Genomic DNA, 18,522 nt, shown 5'->3' with positions numbered 1-18,522 from the left:
TCCTCCACACAGCTATCAGGTTTTATGTGCACAGATTATTTTAGAGATGCTCTCCATGCAGCTGTGAAACTGTACCTGCCGAAGCCGTTTATCAAGGCCACGATTTCATGTCGGGTGAGCTGGAAGCCTTTGGACGGGCTGTGTTCAGGCAGATTTTGGATCTCCTTCTCGGAGAAGAGGATCTTCAGAGCTGTACCCAATCCCTGGGTCTGCACACAACAAAAAAAACACAGATTTGTGATAAAAAACCAAAGAAAGCTTTGTTTGAAAGTCAGTTTCAATCATTAGTTTTAATCCAATGGATGCCAAGACACTGTTCAGGCCTTTAAAATGGTCCTACTCGATCCTCTGAGGTAATCATGAAGGAAACAGCTATTAGCATTAAAAACTGAAATAAGTCATCCGTCTTTTAAAAAGGGCCTGTAGTGTGAATGCCTTTCAATGCATTTAGTGTTTTTAATAAGATTTGAAGTGTGAAAATTCTATTGAGTTGAACTGAAAAATAGTTTATCAAAGGGATAGTTCGCCTCTTTTGACATGAAGCTGTATGACATCCCATATTAGCAATATCATTTATGAACATTGACTTCTGCGTCCTGTGAGCCGAGTTCCAGCCTCGTTTTGGCGTTGACGTAAGTAGTCTGGCTAGTTGGCTGGGGCTTAAAAAAATAAAGCGTCTTGCTTCTCAAAACAATATGCGTTCAAAAGAGTAATACATTTGCATCTAAAAATCGTCCATACAGAAAAAGTCAGACATCACATCGCTTGGCGCTATTTTTGCCTCCCTTGATATCAATGCGTTCAGCCACCTAGCGATAGCCGCACCTGTTACGGTGTTTACTGCTCGGAAGCAGGGGAGTGCTCGGTCTGCTCTTCGGTTTGCACAGTTTACATAGCCCGTAGTGATACAAAGGTAGATAGAAATAGCGCCAAGCGACGTGAGATCTGACTTTTTCTGTATCGACGATTTTGTGATACAAATGTATTACCCTTTTGAACGCAAATTGTTTTGAGAAGCAAGACGCTTTATTTTTTTAGCCCCAGCCAACTAGCCGGACTACCTTCGTCAACACCAAAACAAGGCCAGAACTCGGCTCACAGGACGCAGCGGGGGGTAAGTCAATGTTCATAAATGATATTGCTAATATGGGATGTCATACAGCTTCATGTCAAAAGAGGCGAACTATCCCTTTAAGTGATATTTTAGACTGGAACTACTACGGTGATAAGACAATTGAACTTGGCAGTGTTTACAGATGACTTTGGTTCTCCAAAGCTTTTTACTCCGCCGTCTGGAAGAACTTTAAAATGAAAATGGCCGAGCAAAAGTTCCGTACCCTTCTCCATGTTTGGTGGATCCCCCAATTACTTTCTTTTCCGGTTCCGCAGCAGACAGCAACAGACTTTTACAAAATAAAAGCCTGTGAGCAACAGACTTTTACAATAATAAAAAAATAATAAAACAGGGGCGGTTTGTGGCATAGTGGGTTGAGCAGGCGCCCCATGTACACAAGAGGCTATAGTCCTCACTGCAGGCCTCCTGCTTCCTGTCTCTCTTAACTTTCCTATCCATTAAAAGGCACAAAAGCCCTAAAGAAAAAAAAAAAAAAAAAATTTATTTTATTTTTTTAATTTAAAAACAACAAAAAAAACATGCATTAATGCGCGATAAAATATTTATCAGCGTTAAATAAGTAATGCTGATTGAGAAAATGTCAAATGTCACAGACAGTGTGACGCAATATGTTTCAATATATGTGGTGCCATTCTAGAATCATTTTAACTAGATTGCCTCCCATCTTTAAAAGCCAGTGAGGTTCTTATCCAGACTCTGCTTTTCACAGAAGATGTTGCGGTTGAGGAGATGGGAACTCTCAACAACAAAGAAAGTTAAACACCCGTAACACAGAGTATTGGCATGAAACTTTGGAGAGCTCTCAATTGTCTCAGATTGAACCGCCTCCACCACAGCTACCACAGCTTGTCAACAGTGTCTGGCCACTGCGGTGAGAGGGACAGACTGCTTGCCTGGTGGAAAGTAAAATGAGAAAGAAATCTAAACCAAACTAAAACTTTAATGCAAACTCCACTTCTTCATTGTTTTTTTTTATGGCGGTACTCCCAGAGTGTCACAGCTTATGTTAGATTTGAATGTGAGTGCACATGTTGGAGCTGGAACTCAGCAGCGTTGGAAACATTCATATCAGTTTAAACACAGATGGCAGCCCTCTGCTTGACCTCTGCTAGCTGTGCCTACAGACATTAGATTTTAATCGGTGTTAATAGTTATTAATTAAGTCTTTCTCATCAACTTATTTTTCCATTTATTGTTAGAAAACAAAACTAGAAAAAAAACAGAAACGTGCAAAATGTCCGACATGAGCTTTAAAGAACATCTAGGTGCATTTTCTGTCTCTTTAAAACTTGTAAAGACAGTTTTTTAAGTATCATAAATTATGTATTTATGCTACAGCCACATTTACTAGCGTGAACATTTTTTCTTCTTTGCCTTTGCTACATATTTTTGTATGATGTGTAACATCACTGCATACCTTTAGAAAAGTTATGCTCGACTTCACTTTTTCAGAGGCAGTTGTACTACTGGCTTGGAGACAGTGCCCAATCTTAAACCTGTTCACTACATCTCTACAGAACAGAATCTTGGAATGGAAAACTAAAAAAAACAACACGGTTTACCTCCCTGCTCTGTGATCACCTGCTGAAGTTCAGAGTAAAACTTTATGAGCTTTAACTCAAAGGAAATCCCCATACTAGGGTGAACAGATAGTATGATGGAGTGATAATGCAGCTCCTGGTTTTTAGTTCAGTTCCTTAGTTAAAGCAACTCTTAACAGGCAAAAACATCAGCACCTGATACAAGCTGGCTGGATAAAACAAAGCTGAATGAGAATGCTCTCCAAACATCTGAACGGAGAAACTCACCTGTAGCTTTCCCCACAGCCGACATTTACTGCAGCCAACGCAGTCCATGATCCGGGAGATGTTCTTAAAATGGAGGCGGAATTCCTCCTGAATCAAAGACCAAAGACCAGGTTTACACACTCAGAATCACAACTAAAAACAAACAACTCACTGCTGTCTACAGTTTGGAAGATGCCAGTTTCATAAACACTGAGTGAAAACAGTTGTACAGGAAGCTTGACTCTTCAACAAACAAACTGAGCACTGACTGATCATTTTACCAGCCAAGTCTATTTACATTTATCCAATTCTTCCGAATCACAAAACCATGGAGGGGGGGTGAAAACAAACACAGTAAACAGAAAAAAGTACACATATATCACATGATTAAAATAACTGAGTAAAATAAAATAAAAAGACCTGAGAAATTTCTGTCAGCACTGATCTTAAACTACATTCGCTACATTCTAAACCATGTCCCAAAGTTCTTGGATCAGGGTTGTTGGTGCTGAAAATACACAGTATATGTAAGATGTACATCAATGTAAGTAAGAATGTATATGATAAGAAGCCATTGCTAACAAGCTGTAGATTTTACCTTTAATGTTTTCGCTTCAATCTTGTCACCAGCAAACATGGACTTCTCATCAAAATGCATTGGGAAAGCTCTGAAAGACAGGAAAAGCTGTTGAGTCTTAGAATTACTGTACTAACAGACACAGGCTGATTCACCACTTGCTTCCAGCTACATGTGTGTTGCCGTAACAACAAGACACCTGAAGTGAGGCTGAGAAGCAGAGTATATTTCTGCTCTGAGGAGAAGAAAGGACAGACAAAATCGTCAAATGATTGATGAAGTCTACAGAAAACTAACAAATCATCTATTTTCAAGAGGTTTGAGATATTTCAGTGAACCACAAAGATCTGCAGGTATTATCTCATGTTGCTCTACATTATAGTTTTTCTCCAGCAAAAGATAAAATGATCATCATCATTGTATTTGAATTTTGAGGACTTAGAAGCATTTACTTGATCTCATTGAAGGTCTGCAGCAACAAGTCCTTGGTATCTCCGTCCTCCTGAGTGTTTCCAGTGTACAGGTTGACAAAGGCTCGTTCAAAGTACGGCGCCACCTTGTAGAGAGCTCGCAGCTCTATCAGGTACAGGAAGTAGAGGTTCTTCAGCCGTCGGGTGCCCTCACCCTTCGTCTCCACTGTGTCAAAGCGCTGCCGGAACTCCTGGATGTTTGGACCCCACACTGACTGGCTCCAGCCCTCTACCAATGGTAGCAACAACACTTCACCACAAGAACCACAATTCTATGGAGCTAAATCAGTTTCAATATTCACAAATGCGCAGGACTATTTACAAATGCGCAGGACAAGATTCACAAATGCGCAGGACGATTTAAAAATGCGCAGGTCGATTCACAAATGCGCAGGTCGATTTACAAATGCGCAGGACGATTCACAAATGCGCAGGACAAAATTTACAAATGTGCAGGACAAGATTCACAAATGCGCAGGACGATTTACAAATGCGCAGGTCGATTTACAAATGCGCAGGACGATTCACAAATGCGCAGGACGATTTACAAATGCGCAGGTTGATTTACAAATGCGCAGGTTGATTTACAAATGCGCAGGACGATTTACAAATGCGCAGGACAAGATTTACAAATGTGCAGAACGATTTAGAAATGCGCAGGACGATTTACAAATGCGCAGGATAAGATTCACAGATGCGTAGGGCGACTCACAAATGCGCAGGTCGATTTACAAATGCGCAGGACGATTTACAAATGCGCAAGATGATTTACAAATGCGCAGCATAAGATTCAGAGATGCGTAGGGCGATTCACAAATGCGCAGGTCGATTTACAAATGCACAGGACGATTTACAAATGCGCAGGACGATTTACAAATGCGCATGACAAGATTTACAAATGTGCAGGACAAGATTCACAGATGCGCAGGACAAGATTCACAGATGCGCAGGTCGATTCACAAATGCGCAGGTCGATATACAAATGCGCAGGACAATTTACAAATGCGCAGGTCGATATACAAATGCGCAGGACAATTTACAAATGCGCAGGACGATTTACAAATGCGCAGGATAAGATTCACAAATGCGCAGGTCGATTAACAAATGCGCAGGTCAATACAAATGCGCAGGACAATTTACAAACGCGCAGGTCGATTTACAAATGGGCAGGACGATTTACAAATGCGCAGGTCGATTTACAAATGCGCAGGTCGATTTACAAATGCGCAGGACAAGATTTACAAATGCGCAGGACGATTTACAAATGCGCAGGACAAGATTTACAAATGCGCAAGATGATTTACAAATGCACAGGATAAGATTCAGAGATGCGCAGGTCGATTCACAAATGCGCAGGTCGATTCACAAATGCGCAGGTCGATTTACAAATGCATAGAACGATTTACAAACGCGCAGGATAAGATTCACAGATGCGCAGGTCGATTCACAAATGCACAGGTCGATTCACAAATCAGGACGATTTACAAATGTGCAGGTCGATTTACAAATGCGCAGGACGAGTCACAAATGCGCAGGACAAGATTTACAAATGGGCAGGACGATTTACAAATGCGCAGGACGATTTACAAATGCGCAGGATAAGATTCACAGATTCGTAGGGCGATTCACAAATGCGCAGGTCGATTTACAAATGCGCAGGACGATTTACAAATGCGCAGGTCGATTTACAAATGTGCAGGACAAGATTCACAGATGCGCAGGTCGATTCACAAATGCGCAGGTCGATATACAAATGCGCAGGACAATTTACAAATGCGCAGGACAATTTACAAATGCGCAGGATAAGATTCACAAATGCGCAGGTCGATTAACAAATGCGCAGGTCGATATACAAATGCGCAGGACAATTTACAAATGCGCAGGTCGATTTACAAATGGGCAGGACGATTTACAAATGCGCAGGTCAAGATTTACAAATGCGCAGGACGATTTACAAATGCGCAAGATGATTTACAAATGAGCAGGATAAGATTCAGAGATGCGCAGGTCGATTCACAAATGCGCAGGTCGATTTACAAATGCGCAGGACAAGATTTACAAATGCGCAGGACAAGATTCACAAATTTATTTCTGATGCACACACAAATGTAACTTAATTTACAAACATGAAAAACCTGAGTCTGGCTCTGTGCTGTAGCTCATGGATCAAATCAGAACTAATATGAAAAAAAGGTCAATAGCTCAAGCTGACAATCGGCATTCTTTCTTTCAACTGAGACTAAATCTGTTGTTACAGTTGTAATCATTACGTTCTTACCATCCAACAGGTACTCTGCACACAGGTGGATGTTGATGCTGCTGTGGAGGCCTGAGATGAGTCGATAGAAAACTCTTTTTTCCAAACACAAACCTTGCCGGAGAGAGCCATGAAAAGAGAATGAATTTCAACACGTCTCATCAAACTATAGACACTGAAATGATGCCACAAGATCTACAAAAGTTCACTCCAATTACTCAAATTATTACATATTGGTCTTGCAGCAGTAACTACAAACTAAAACCAAAATTGACAGAAGGATGCATCCATAAATGTATCCACACAATCTCACTTACTATTCTATGCAGTAGCCTACCTGTCAAACCTCTCGGTTCTATCTTTGTTGCAGTCATCAAGTTCAATTCAGATAAGTTTGATTCATATTACGCCAAATCAGAACAAATGTCATTTCAAGGTACTTCAAAGATACAGTCCCATTCAAGCCAATTACAATTCAATGCTTTTGCCCATTGATATATGTTGATCTGATTATTCATTTCCATTAAATGATGCCGAATTTGAAATAAATTTTGAAATGATACACGCAAATTCAATACTGTACTTATGGAAAGAGAACAGGTGGAACAGACAAGAAGATGCCAGGTTAGTTAAAGCAATGAGAATTTTTATTAGCCTAGCAAGCCAGACCCGTACAGCAAAAAGCTGTACAGGGGTCTAGTGACGCTGGATAGCAGTGTGGGCGGGATAAACGGCTGTCTGTCAAGTTTAACGCCACGCAATAGGATGGTGCAACAACCAATCAGAGCGATGAAGAAGTTTTATGTAGTCAACGCGACGGAATGTACATCGTGGTTTGTAGTCTATGGCCTGAAAAGCTGATTACTCTTAAGCTATAAACTCTGTAAATATATAACTTTAGCAACATTTGAAACATTTTCAGGCGAGAAAGTAGTCATTTAGACCCCCAAGGTGTTGAAAATCTGACAAAATACCAGCTATTTACAATTTTGTTCCCACAAATTTGTCGCTACTAAAGCTAGCCGCAGTGAGCAATGCACTTCCGGTTTTGCCGTTCGGCCCGCCGTCTTCGGTGCATCATGCTCGCAATTGACTGAGGATTGCTCTCAGATGTAAGTTTACTTCGTTTCCCTATAAATCTAAAGAGAGCTAGCTAATGGAAGGCAATATAGCTGTTATATAAGCCTGTTCGCCGGGCGCAGCCATTGTTTACCTCTCTCTGGGACTTTTTTTTTACCTCTCTCTGGAACTACACACTGAAACGTCGCACCTCTGTCGTCACTAGGTAGCCCGGCCTCTGACCCCGCTCCTCACGATTTGATTGGCTCGATTAAGTTTTGATTTGGAACCTCGCAAAACGACCACAAGTGACTAGACTAGCCCCGGAGCAAATTCCATTTGCGGCCGCTAGGGGCGTCTAGATTTCTAGGCTAAATTTTTATAGCAATATGGAAGAAAATTAATAAAAAATGTCCTAACTTAATCATTAGTCTAAGCCTGCCAGATAGAAATGGATTATCGATGCTTCTGTATTCCCTCCGTGTATGCACTAAAAACGTTTGGCGTTAACTTTTGCTAAACTTCAAGAGTTATAGGTTCTGCTGTGACGCTTTGCGGTAAGACGTGTTGCATCACTTCCTGTTACCTTGCTTGTGCACTGTGGAATTTCTTGCTCCACTTGGAGTACTGATAATCACTTTATTTCGATCTATAACTTACACAATTTTGCATAGTTAAACTCTATAGCTTACCGTTCTGTTCTAACACACTCCTACAGATCTTTATTCTCACTTTTTAACGGTGTGTCTGGTTCTCTAGCGTAGCATGGCTACCGGTTCTCTTCCTCCTTCTCCTGCTTTCACCTGCTCCGTGTGTCAGATGTTTAGTTACTCCTCTGCCTCCTTTAGCGATAATGGTACATGTAACAAATGTAGTCTTTTTGTAGTTTTGGAGGCGAGGTTATCTGAATTGGAAGCTCGGCTCTGCACTGTTGAAAATCAACCGATAGCGAGCCAGGTCCCTTTTGCCAGTGTGGAGCCACCTAGCGTAGCTAGCTCAATTAGCCTCCCCCTAGCAGAACCTGAGCAGCCAGGATTACAACGTGGCTGGGTGACTGTCAGGAAGAGGCATAGCTCTAAAGTCAAGCCCGTTGTTCACCATCGACCTGTCCACGCTTCAAACAGATTTTCCCCACTCAGCGACACACCCGCTGAGGACAAAACCCTGGTAATTGGCAGCTCCATAGTCAGAAACGTGGCATTAGAGACACCAGCGGCCATAGTCAAATGCATTCCAGGGGCCAGAGCGGGCGACATAGAATCCTATTTAAAACTGCTGGCTAAGGATAAACGTAAATATGGTAAAATAGTTATTCACGTCGGCGTTAATGACACCCGGTTACGCCAATCGGAGGTCACTAAAATTAATGTTGCATCGGTGTGTAATTTTGCCAAAACAATGTCGGACTCCGTAGTTTTCTCTGGACCCCTGCCAAATCTGACCAGTGATGACATGTTTAGCCGCATGTCGTCCTACAATCGCTGGTTGTCTAGATGGTGTCCAGCAAACAACGTGGGCTACATAGATAATTGGCAATCTTTCTGGAGAAAACCTGGTCTGATGAGGAGAGACGGCATCCATCCCACTTTGGAAGGAGCAGCTCTCATTTCTAGAAATATGAATGAATTTATTTGCCACCCTAAAACATGACAACCCAGGGTTCAGACCAGGATGCAGAGTTGTAGTCTTACACACTTCTCTGCAGCTTCCCACCTGCTGCTACCCACCCAATCAATTAACACAAAAGGAGCAAATCCTCTTGTGCAAAAAGAAATTATTAAAACAAAAACTTTAACTGAACAAAAACATCAAACTATTAAATGTGGTCTGCTGAATATCAGATCTCTCCTTTCGAAGTCTCTCTTAGTGAATGAGTTGATTTGTGATCATCATATTGATATATTTTGTCTTACAGAAACCTGGCTGCAGCAGGAGGATCATGTTAGCATTAATGAAGCAACTCCCTCTGACTGTTTAAATGTTCACGTTCCTCGAACCACAGGCAGAGGAGGAGGAGTGGCAGCTATTTTCAGATCAGGGTTACTCATCAGTCCCAGACCCAAGATTAGTTTGAGCTCTTTTGAATCTCTGATTCTCAGTTTTTCCCACACAAAGTGGAAATCCCAGAAACCTCTTGTGTTTGTTGTTGTGTATCGTCCACCTGGCCATTATTCTGAGTTTCTGTCTGAATTCTCAGAGTTTTTATCCCAGTTAGTGCTGAGTACAGATAAAGTCATTGTAGTGGGTGACTTTAATATTCATGTAGATGTTGAAAATGACAGCCTGAATATGAACTTTAATTCTATATTGGACTCTATTGGATTTTCTCAGTGTTCACAGACCGACTCACTGCCTTAATCACACCCTTGATCTTGTGCTGACTTATGGCATTGAGAGTGAACAGTTAACAGTGTTCCCTCAGAACCCTGTCTTATCTGACCATTTTCTGATAACCTTTGAGTTTACATTACTTGACTATACAGTTTCTGAGAAGAAATTTACGTATAGAAGGTGTCTATTAGAGGATGCTGTAACCAGATTTAAAGAATTAATTCCATCATCCTTTTCTTCACTGCCATGTGCAGATATGACAGAGGACGACTACCTAAACTTTACTCCAGCAGCACTTGACTCTATACTATAGTTTCAATGCGTACAGCACTGGACAATGTTGCCCCTCTGAAAAGGAAGGTAATCAGTCAGAAGAGGTTGGCTCCTTGGTATAATTCACAGCTGCGTGCTTTAAAGCAGACTGCAAGAAATCTGGAGAGACAGTGGCGTTCCTCTAATTTAGAAGAGTCTCAGTTAGTCTGGAAAGATAGTTTAACAATGTATAAAAAAGCCCTTCGTAAAGATAGAACTGCTTATTATTCATCATTGATAGAAGAGAATAAGAATAATCCCAGGTTTCTTTTCAGCACTGTAGCCACTCTGACTAAGAGTCCGAGCTCTGCTGAGCCAGTTATTCCTTTAACTCTGAGCAGTGATGATTTCATGAGCTTTTTTATTAATAAAATTGTTTCTATCAGAGAGAAGATTGATGGAGTCCTTCCCACTATTATCAGTGATGTATCATCAAGTACAGCAGCTTTAGAAGTATCTTTAGAACCTGATTTGTATTTAGACGGCTTCTGTCCAGTTGATCTCTCTGAACTAACAACAGCAATAGTCTCTTCTAAACCATCAACTTGTGTTTTAGACCCAATCCCAACCAGACTGTTCAAGGAGGTTTTCCCATTAATTGACACTTCCATATTGGATTTGATCAATCTGTCTTTGTTGACAGGATATGTACCTCAGACTTTTAAGGTTGCTGTAATTAAACCTTTACTTAAAAAACCTACTCTTGATTCAGAAGTGTTGGCTCATTATAGACCTATATCCAATCTCCCTTTTATGTCTAAAGTTCTTGAAAAAATAGTTGCAGCTCAGCTTTGTGATCACTTACACAGAAATAATCTGTTTGAAGAGTTTCAGTCAGGATTCAGAGTGCATCATAGCACAGAAACTGCACTGCTGAAAGTTACCAATGATCTCCTCTTAGCCTCTGATAGCGGACTTGTGTCTGTGCTTGTCCTGTTGGATCTCAGTGCTGCATTTGATACGGTCGATCACAGTATCTTATTACACAGACTTGAACATGTTATTGGGATTAAAGGAACTGCATTAGGCTGGTTTAAGTCATATTTATCTGATAGATTTCAGTTTGTTCTTGTAAATGAAGAATCTTCCTCACACACCAGAGTAAGTCATGGAGTTCCCCAGGGTTCTGTGCTTGGACCGATTCTTTTTACTTTATACATGCTTCCATTAGGTAACATTATTAGACAGCATGGCATAAATTTCCATTGCTATGCTGATGATACTCAGCTGTACTTATCTATAAAACCAGATGAACCCAATAGGTTGGTCAGACTACAAGCATGTCTTAAAGACATAAAGACCTGGATGACTCAGAACTGTCTGCTTCTAAATTCAGACAAAACTGAAGTCGTTATCTTTGGACGAGCGTTTCAGGGAGAAATTGTCTAGCTATATAGTTACTCTAGATGGTATTTCCTTGGCTTCTAGTTCTACAGTGAGGAACCTTGGAGTTATTTTTGACCTGAATCAGCTCAACTCTAGAATGAGGCTGCTGAGGACAGCAGGAAAGTTGACAGATAGCCATGGTTAAAGTGGGGTCACAGTTTTCCATGCAACAGTTCGGTTTACACAAGGAATAAGGTCAGAGATGGGAGTCAAAGCTGCTGTTGGTTTCTTACAATCATTCTATTCTGCTTCAAGTTAATTCTTCAGGTTTTAAGGTAACATTGAATACAAAGTTTTACAGATGTATCAGAAACTAAATGTAAATGTACTTTATTTATACAGCCCTTTATAGGCAATCATTACGATGTACCAAAGTGCTTTACAGCAGGCAATAAATAAGGAGAAGAATAAGTAAAAACAAATAAAAACAATAAAAGAACAGTGAAAGCAATAAAATATAACAAAATCGAATAAAATAAAATAAGATAAAAGTGTCATCATGCTACTGGGTATTAAAAGCAATCCTAAATAAATAGGTTTTTAGCCTAGATTTGAAGAGGCCCAGGTCAGAAATAAGACGCAGCTCGACGGGGAGCTTATTCCAGAGCCTGGGGGCAGCGACGGAAAAGGCTCGGTCACCCCAGTGTTTGTATTTTGACCTGGGCACTTCCAGCCCTGAGGTCTAGACAAAGCTCAGATTGCGGACTGTTAAAAGCTCAGATAAATATGATGAGGCGAGGCCGTTAAGAGCTTTAAAAACAAACATTAAAAGTTTAAAATCAATTCGGTAAAGGACAGGAAGCCAATGGAGGGAGTTAAGAACAGGAGTGATGTACACACACCTGTTAGATTAGAATAGAAAAATCCCCCAATGGGGGAAATTCAAATTAGTCAAGTAGCTCAAAAAATTATTAATATTTACAATGATTGTATATTAACAACAACAACAATAATACCAATTCTAATAAAAAAATACTACTACTAACTAATAATAATAATAAATGACTAAATAAATTAAAAAAAATTTAAAAATTATATTTTTTTTCACTATTCTGTTAGTGTTGGTTGAAAGACGGGCAGCAGCTTTTTGCACAAGTTGAAGGAATAAGTTTCCACATAAGTTGGAACTCACCTTCAAGCCAGTTGTAGAAACCCTCTCCTGCAACGTGAGGGACATGAATATGAAACAAAGGAAGTTTGCCGGTTATTTTTCGATACAACTTCCAATAAATTCACGTGAAGCCAGCTTCTTACTCACCATCATCATCACCTGAATATAGAGCAACAGAGGAGAAAAAAGGAAAAAGTTATCTTTGTTCTGTTAAAAGACGCACAACGATGGAAAAAAATGCAAGATGACAGAACAAGTCGACATAAATATGGCAAGAGGCAGGGGAAAGTTTAATTTTAAAATGAAGCCATTCTTAATATGCCTTGGCGTCTTTGCCATCAGGAAACAAACACAAATCATATAAGAACGTGAACATATTTGATTGAAGCATTTTATCAAAGTTTGTGATGCTGTACATTTAAATTCTAATTTTCTAAACAGCAGTAGACTAGAGCAATGAAGTCAGGATGTATAGGTGTTCATTTGAATACAGAATGAAGATATGAACCTGAGAAGCAGCTTTTTCATGAATATTTCCTTATATACTTATTACAGTATCAACTTATGTTATTTCTTTACATTTTCAATACCTAGCTATTAAACAGTTTATACGTTTAGCTGTTCATCCATTACATTTATTTCAACCTCAACACTATTCTGTTACATCTGGAGGCGCTGTCCTGTTTGTTTGCTTTTCCATCAACCCTCATTACTTGTAAACTTCCCAGAACTGAATCTACGCACCCTCCTCCCTCTTGTCTTACATTGCTATGAAATTTAAACAAACTCTGCAGTTGCTGATGCTTCAGACTCACCTCTGCTGGGAGCCAGAGGGTTCAGAGGTCGGTACACTGATCTGGGCCTGCCAATGCAAAAGCAAACATATTTGCACCGAGCACAGTTATTAGCACAGGTTTACGTTCACAGTTGATTATTTTCCTATTACTTCTGAAAAATAATACTGACTCTTCTGTAGTTTGCATCAATATAAAGAATAAAAAGTCAAAATTGTAATAGACAGAAAAACACGAGCAGCTTTTGGTTTGCTCTCAGAGTAGGGCTGGCAGATATGACCAATAAAATCTGACCATTAAAATCTAGGTTTAAGTGATGTGATATATTTGGACAAACACAGAACATTTCAGCTACTGCTAGTATTCAAATGTATTTGCCTGGCATAACTGTTACTGAGGAGATGTCCGACATCACTCTCAAAGTGCCAACACTGATAATACTTGTCCAGCCCTATGTTAGCCTTTGCCCGACTTTTTTGTATTATAAAAAAAGGCCTCTGTCTGACAGATACTGACCACATACTGTCTCTGAAACTTTTATCTGACAAAACTTTTCAGAGCAGATGTAAAAACTATGCATTTTTTTGTGTCATTCAAATGTCTTGAGAATCATCTGACTACTCAGAGCCACCGTAGATACAAACTTAATTAGGTGAGCTTTGATTCAGTTTGATTCCCAGCATGAAGGGCTTAATGGAAATCATTTTAAAGAAAACTTATTGTCAATATCATTTTGTAACAATGCACTTTTTACAGAATAGTTCTTCTCAGTCAAAAGATGCATAGCTAACCAGAGTTCAGACTAAATGCTGCCGGTCGGCACCACTTAATGTGTATGTGCGCGTGTGATTGCCACTCACTTGAAGCAGTTTTCCTCATAGATGCTGTTCCACACTCTCCAGGCAGATGGACCTTTATAACCGGTGTATCGTTCCGGATTCAGCAGCAGGTCCACATACTCTGCATCTGGAGAAGTCTCATCTGAAGTATACAAACAAACACACAGAAAATTAACAGTTGACGATTTACAAGAAAAAAAGCAAAGATACAATGAAAAGAGAACTTCCAAAGAAACACAACAAACTCTCCATACATGGAGGAGTGGAGACTGCCAAACAACGACTGGCTACCTGCCTGATTGGGTACATTAGAGAAGCTGAAACCAGGAGAATAAATAGGATGTTCTCCACTGAACCATCCAAAGTGTACGTGCAGTGTCAGGGGAATGAGATGAGAATAGACCCAATACAATACAATATTGGAAGAGTATATGGGATAGAGAAGAATCACATATTACCAAGGATCCATAGCTAGTGGATCTGAGAGATGACCACAGAAATCTCCCAGAACAGGAATCACTGGTCATCATGGTGGGAGACGTCCAAGAAAGAGTCTCAAGTATGAAGAGCTGGACTGCAAAAGGCCCTGACATGATACACATTTACTGGCTAAAGAAACTAACAGGACTCTACGAACGCCTAGTAGCACAAATGAACTGGTTAACCCAAGGTTGGACAGTCCTGATCATGAAAGATCCCATCCAACTACCAACCCATAACCTGCTTCTGTCAGGTATTAAAGTGGATAAGATGAGTGGGCACACGGCTCAATACATGAACAGGGCACAGAGGGGAATTAGGTAACACCTGAGGAGCTAAACACGAGCTATCGATGGACAGTACTGTCACTCAAGACTGTAAGATCAGACACAGTGGAGCGGCTGTAGCTCAGAAGGAAGACCAAGGTCCTTGGGCAAGACACTGAACCCCACGAACACCTATGTGTCCATCAGTGAATGAGTGTGTAGCCCTGTGTAGCATTGAGTAGCCTTTAAAAAAACCTATATAGACTGTATGAGTGTGAACGGATGAATGTAGTAAGTAGTGTAATAGTGCTTTGAGTGGTCAACTGGACAAGAAAAGTGCTATACAGGTACAGTCCATTTACTATCTACATACGAATCTGTGCACCGCCTGGATTGACTGCCTACGACTCAGTGCTGCACACATAAGTTGGTTTCACACTGAGATCCGCTACCATCGCAGGTCCAAATTGCCACTTCATCCCGCGTCGAGCAATGTGAAAGCTTGGCGTATTAGGTGATCCGTGCCGCCTGAAGCCGAGTTCCGGGGACGTTGCCTAGTGGCAGAGCGTCACACGAAACACATAAAATGCTGGGCGTGTACAATGACGTAGGCACAACCCATGCGTCGGCGGTAGGCCTAAATACACCTAAATACACGCCTTGCTGCGTGGGAAACCGCGCTCTGTCATCTTTCTCGCCAGCCCTTCCAGCAGAGGTCCATCTTTCACCGTCCCCGACATGTGGCGGTAAATAACATCCTCTGCTCGGAGGCTGAGGAGCTTGCGGACCTCCTTGTCTCCCCAGTTGGCCATCTTGCAAAATGTCTCGAACTTGCAGAGTAGAACTTGATGAAACTTGTCCTCTCCTGTCGCTGTTGTTCTGATCAGCTGTCCATCCTGTCTTTTAAACTCCTCACGTCACGCCACGCCCACGTCCATCCCGCGTCAATTGCTTTCACATCAAATTCGGCTCGGCAAAAAGACTAGGGTCCGACGTGGGTCGAATGGCGAATCGAGTTGACACCCCAGCCCGGATCGTCAGTGTGAAAGGAACAGCGGACACACTAAATTCACGAATTAAACGTGGGTTCTTCCTCAGTGTGAAAGGGGCTACTGATACTGGAATACTTGGAACTCTACAACATCAATAGGACACGAAGAGCCTTCACCAGGAACTCAATGAAACAGTGGAAGACAACCCTGGAGGTAAATTCCAAGCCAACTGCATCAAGATGCTCTGTCCTCACTGCTGTTCTGCATAAGCCTGAACCCCTTCTGGCCGTACAGTCTTAAAGCTGAGCAGAGATGTGATACAGAGAGTTGTTCCTTCAGCCATGTCTCAAGGAAAAAAAATGATTGCCTTCCGATATTCCTACTGTGTCCTCATCAGAGGTCCAAGCTCATTTTGATTTTGGGCCTTATTTCAGGCATTGCTTGTGCTTTGGAAAGCTCAGTTAGCTGCTCCAGCAAGTTAACTCATTTCCCATTGCCATAGTAATGCACCATAACAGATGTAAGAAACTGCCAAAGTTACAAGCACAAGTCCTTCCAGAATGACAACATAGTTATATGGTGCAACACCACTAAAGGCAGATATGTAGTCAAAATAAAAATATCCTCACCGTCGATCTCACAGAAGTGATCCTGAGCGTCATCATGTCTCGCCCAATCAGCAAATGCCTCCTTACTCTGGTTACTGTAATAGGGAATAAAACAGAGTTCATACATCATACAGAATCATACAGAAGAAGCAGGTCCATGTTTCACATAAGAGTTTTGATGAGACACAGTGAGTGAAAAGTGAAAAACATCAAAATGTTCTTTGTCCTCTTTTTTGTTGTTGTTATAAATGAGCTCACCTTTACATTTTCAAGTTGAACAAGATAAACAGGTTTTTTTTAAAAGACTTCAGAGAATTTGGCAATATTGTTCTCTCTGGCACCCCCTACAGTTGGAAGATGTAACAATGTAGGCTAATGTTACAGGACCTGATATACTATGATGTACTGTATGTAATAAACAAACACAACAAGGCTATCCCTTAGATTTCAATGGCTAATAAAATAACCTGTTATGGATGGACATGCTGCTGATGTTGTGCATTTCATGTTAGCCAAGATATAGAGCACTAAAGTAAGTGTCTGGAGTCTATGAACATGTTTTAATAGCTTTTTATCATATGACTGAACCACAGCTTCAATCTCCTCTCATTTGATGACGACCGCCGTGTTTGCAAGAACAGGATCAGTTATGGTGAGTCTGCAGCTTTAAGTTCTGACTGTGTCATGCTGGTAAATGTTTGAGCCAATTACTTTTACCTGCCTTCAACACCACTTTGCAATTATCAATATGGCTTCCACAGCTGACAGAAAGAAACTTATCTGCAGGAGACGGAAAGAAGGTGGATCGTGGTCTCACCTCAGGGTATCGTTGATGGCGCCCAGCTCTTTGGCCTGCTGACACTCTGACATGTCTGACATTGTATTGGCTGCCTGGGAGTACTGTACACACACACAAAGGGAGGTTTGTAGTGTTACTATGTTAGGTAAATAATCTATTTTTAACTCTGTCAGCCTCTACAGAGCTGCCGTTTCTCGAAACAGGCTTTCTTCCATACAAATCCTCCTTTTGAAGAGTACTGGTTACTTAACAAGGAAAACTTTTAAAATGCACTTCTGATGTTAAACAAATGAAAAAAAACATGAAAACAACACTGCACTTACTTGTGAATATGTAACTCAGCTTCATTCTTCCCCTTTACTTGAGCATATGTAAATGTATTTTATTTATACAGCCCTTTACAAACAATCATTACGATGTACCAAAGTGCTTTACAGCAGGTAATAAATAAAGAGAAGAATAAGTAAAAACAAATAAAAACAATAAAAGAACAGTGAAAGCAATAAAATACAACAAAATCGAATAAGATAAAATAAGATAAAAGTGTCATCATACTACTGGGTATTAAAAGCAATCCTAAATAAGCAGGTTTTTAGCCTAGATTTGAAGAGGCCCAGGTCAGAAATAAGACGCAGAGAAAATATAAGAGAAAATATCTATTGCACTTTCATCTTTTACACACTACCTCCAACACAGTTGGAGTCGGCACAGAAAAATGGCTGAGGTCTAACACTCAGCCAATGTTCACTTTATGCTCACTTCAAATCGATTCACAATGGTATTTTGATGAAAGAGAAGTGTTTGATCGCAGAAGCCAAACAGTGTGAAACATGAAAAATTTTACAGTCCACGACAAATGAAAACTAGGCTTCATTGAGTTTGCTGCTGTTGCAGGGAGCAAACGAAGCAAAAGTTAGTTCTGATGAGTCAAGCAGTAAAACCTCAGGCAGCAGCCACTAAAATCAGTTTTTAGCATTAAAATGGTTTAGTGTGGTCTGGCAAAGTCTGACCAAATATAACAGAAGGAATAAAATAGGAATATTAGCCAACAGCTGACAAGTTAACATGAGTGTCCTAAGCAGCTCTGACCAACTGAAAAGCTCTCTGAACAGTATTGCACAATCATTTTCAGGAGACACAAATGATTCCGATTCCTATAAAATCTGTGAGTTTAAGCTCTCAAACAGTTTTTATTTCACATTTATCCTTTCTTTGGAGTCTAAGAAATAAAACATTCCACTGGACAGTTACGTTTTCTAGAAAAACCCTCAGGTTTTAGGTGTTAATATGTTTTATTTCTTCCAAACAGCATCTGTGAC

At 40.6% G+C, this 18,522-nt stretch overlaps 1 protein-coding gene across 1 annotated transcript in view; it reads right to left on the bottom strand.

Annotated features, from left to right (window-relative positions):
• ero1b (endoplasmic reticulum oxidoreductase 1 beta) overlaps positions 1-18,522 on the bottom strand; it is a 39,393-nt gene that overhangs the window by 4,837 nt on the left and 16,034 nt on the right. The window contains exons 5-15 of the mRNA XM_075464121.1: positions 17,222-17,304; positions 16,426-16,499; positions 14,080-14,200; positions 13,241-13,287; positions 12,573-12,584; positions 12,447-12,473; positions 6,248-6,340; positions 3,952-4,198; positions 3,521-3,590; positions 2,944-3,030; positions 76-209 (exon numbers count right to left, since the gene is read on the bottom strand). Coding sequence (XP_075320236.1) covers positions 76-209; positions 2,944-3,030; positions 3,521-3,590; positions 3,952-4,198; positions 6,248-6,340; positions 12,447-12,473; positions 12,573-12,584; positions 13,241-13,287; positions 14,080-14,200; positions 16,426-16,499; positions 17,222-17,304 — 995 coding nt within the window. The remainder of the gene's footprint in view (positions 1-75; positions 210-2,943; positions 3,031-3,520; positions 3,591-3,951; positions 4,199-6,247; positions 6,341-12,446; positions 12,474-12,572; positions 12,585-13,240; positions 13,288-14,079; positions 14,201-16,425; positions 16,500-17,221; positions 17,305-18,522) is intronic.

Source organism: Odontesthes bonariensis, chromosome 4 (genome assembly GCF_027942865.1).
Source record: "Odontesthes bonariensis isolate fOdoBon6 chromosome 4, fOdoBon6.hap1, whole genome shotgun sequence".
Lineage (NCBI taxonomy): Eukaryota > Metazoa > Chordata > Actinopteri > Atheriniformes > Atherinopsidae > Odontesthes > Odontesthes bonariensis.
Note: the sequence above shows the minus strand (reverse complement) of the source record. Positions and strands in the feature narration are given on the sequence as shown.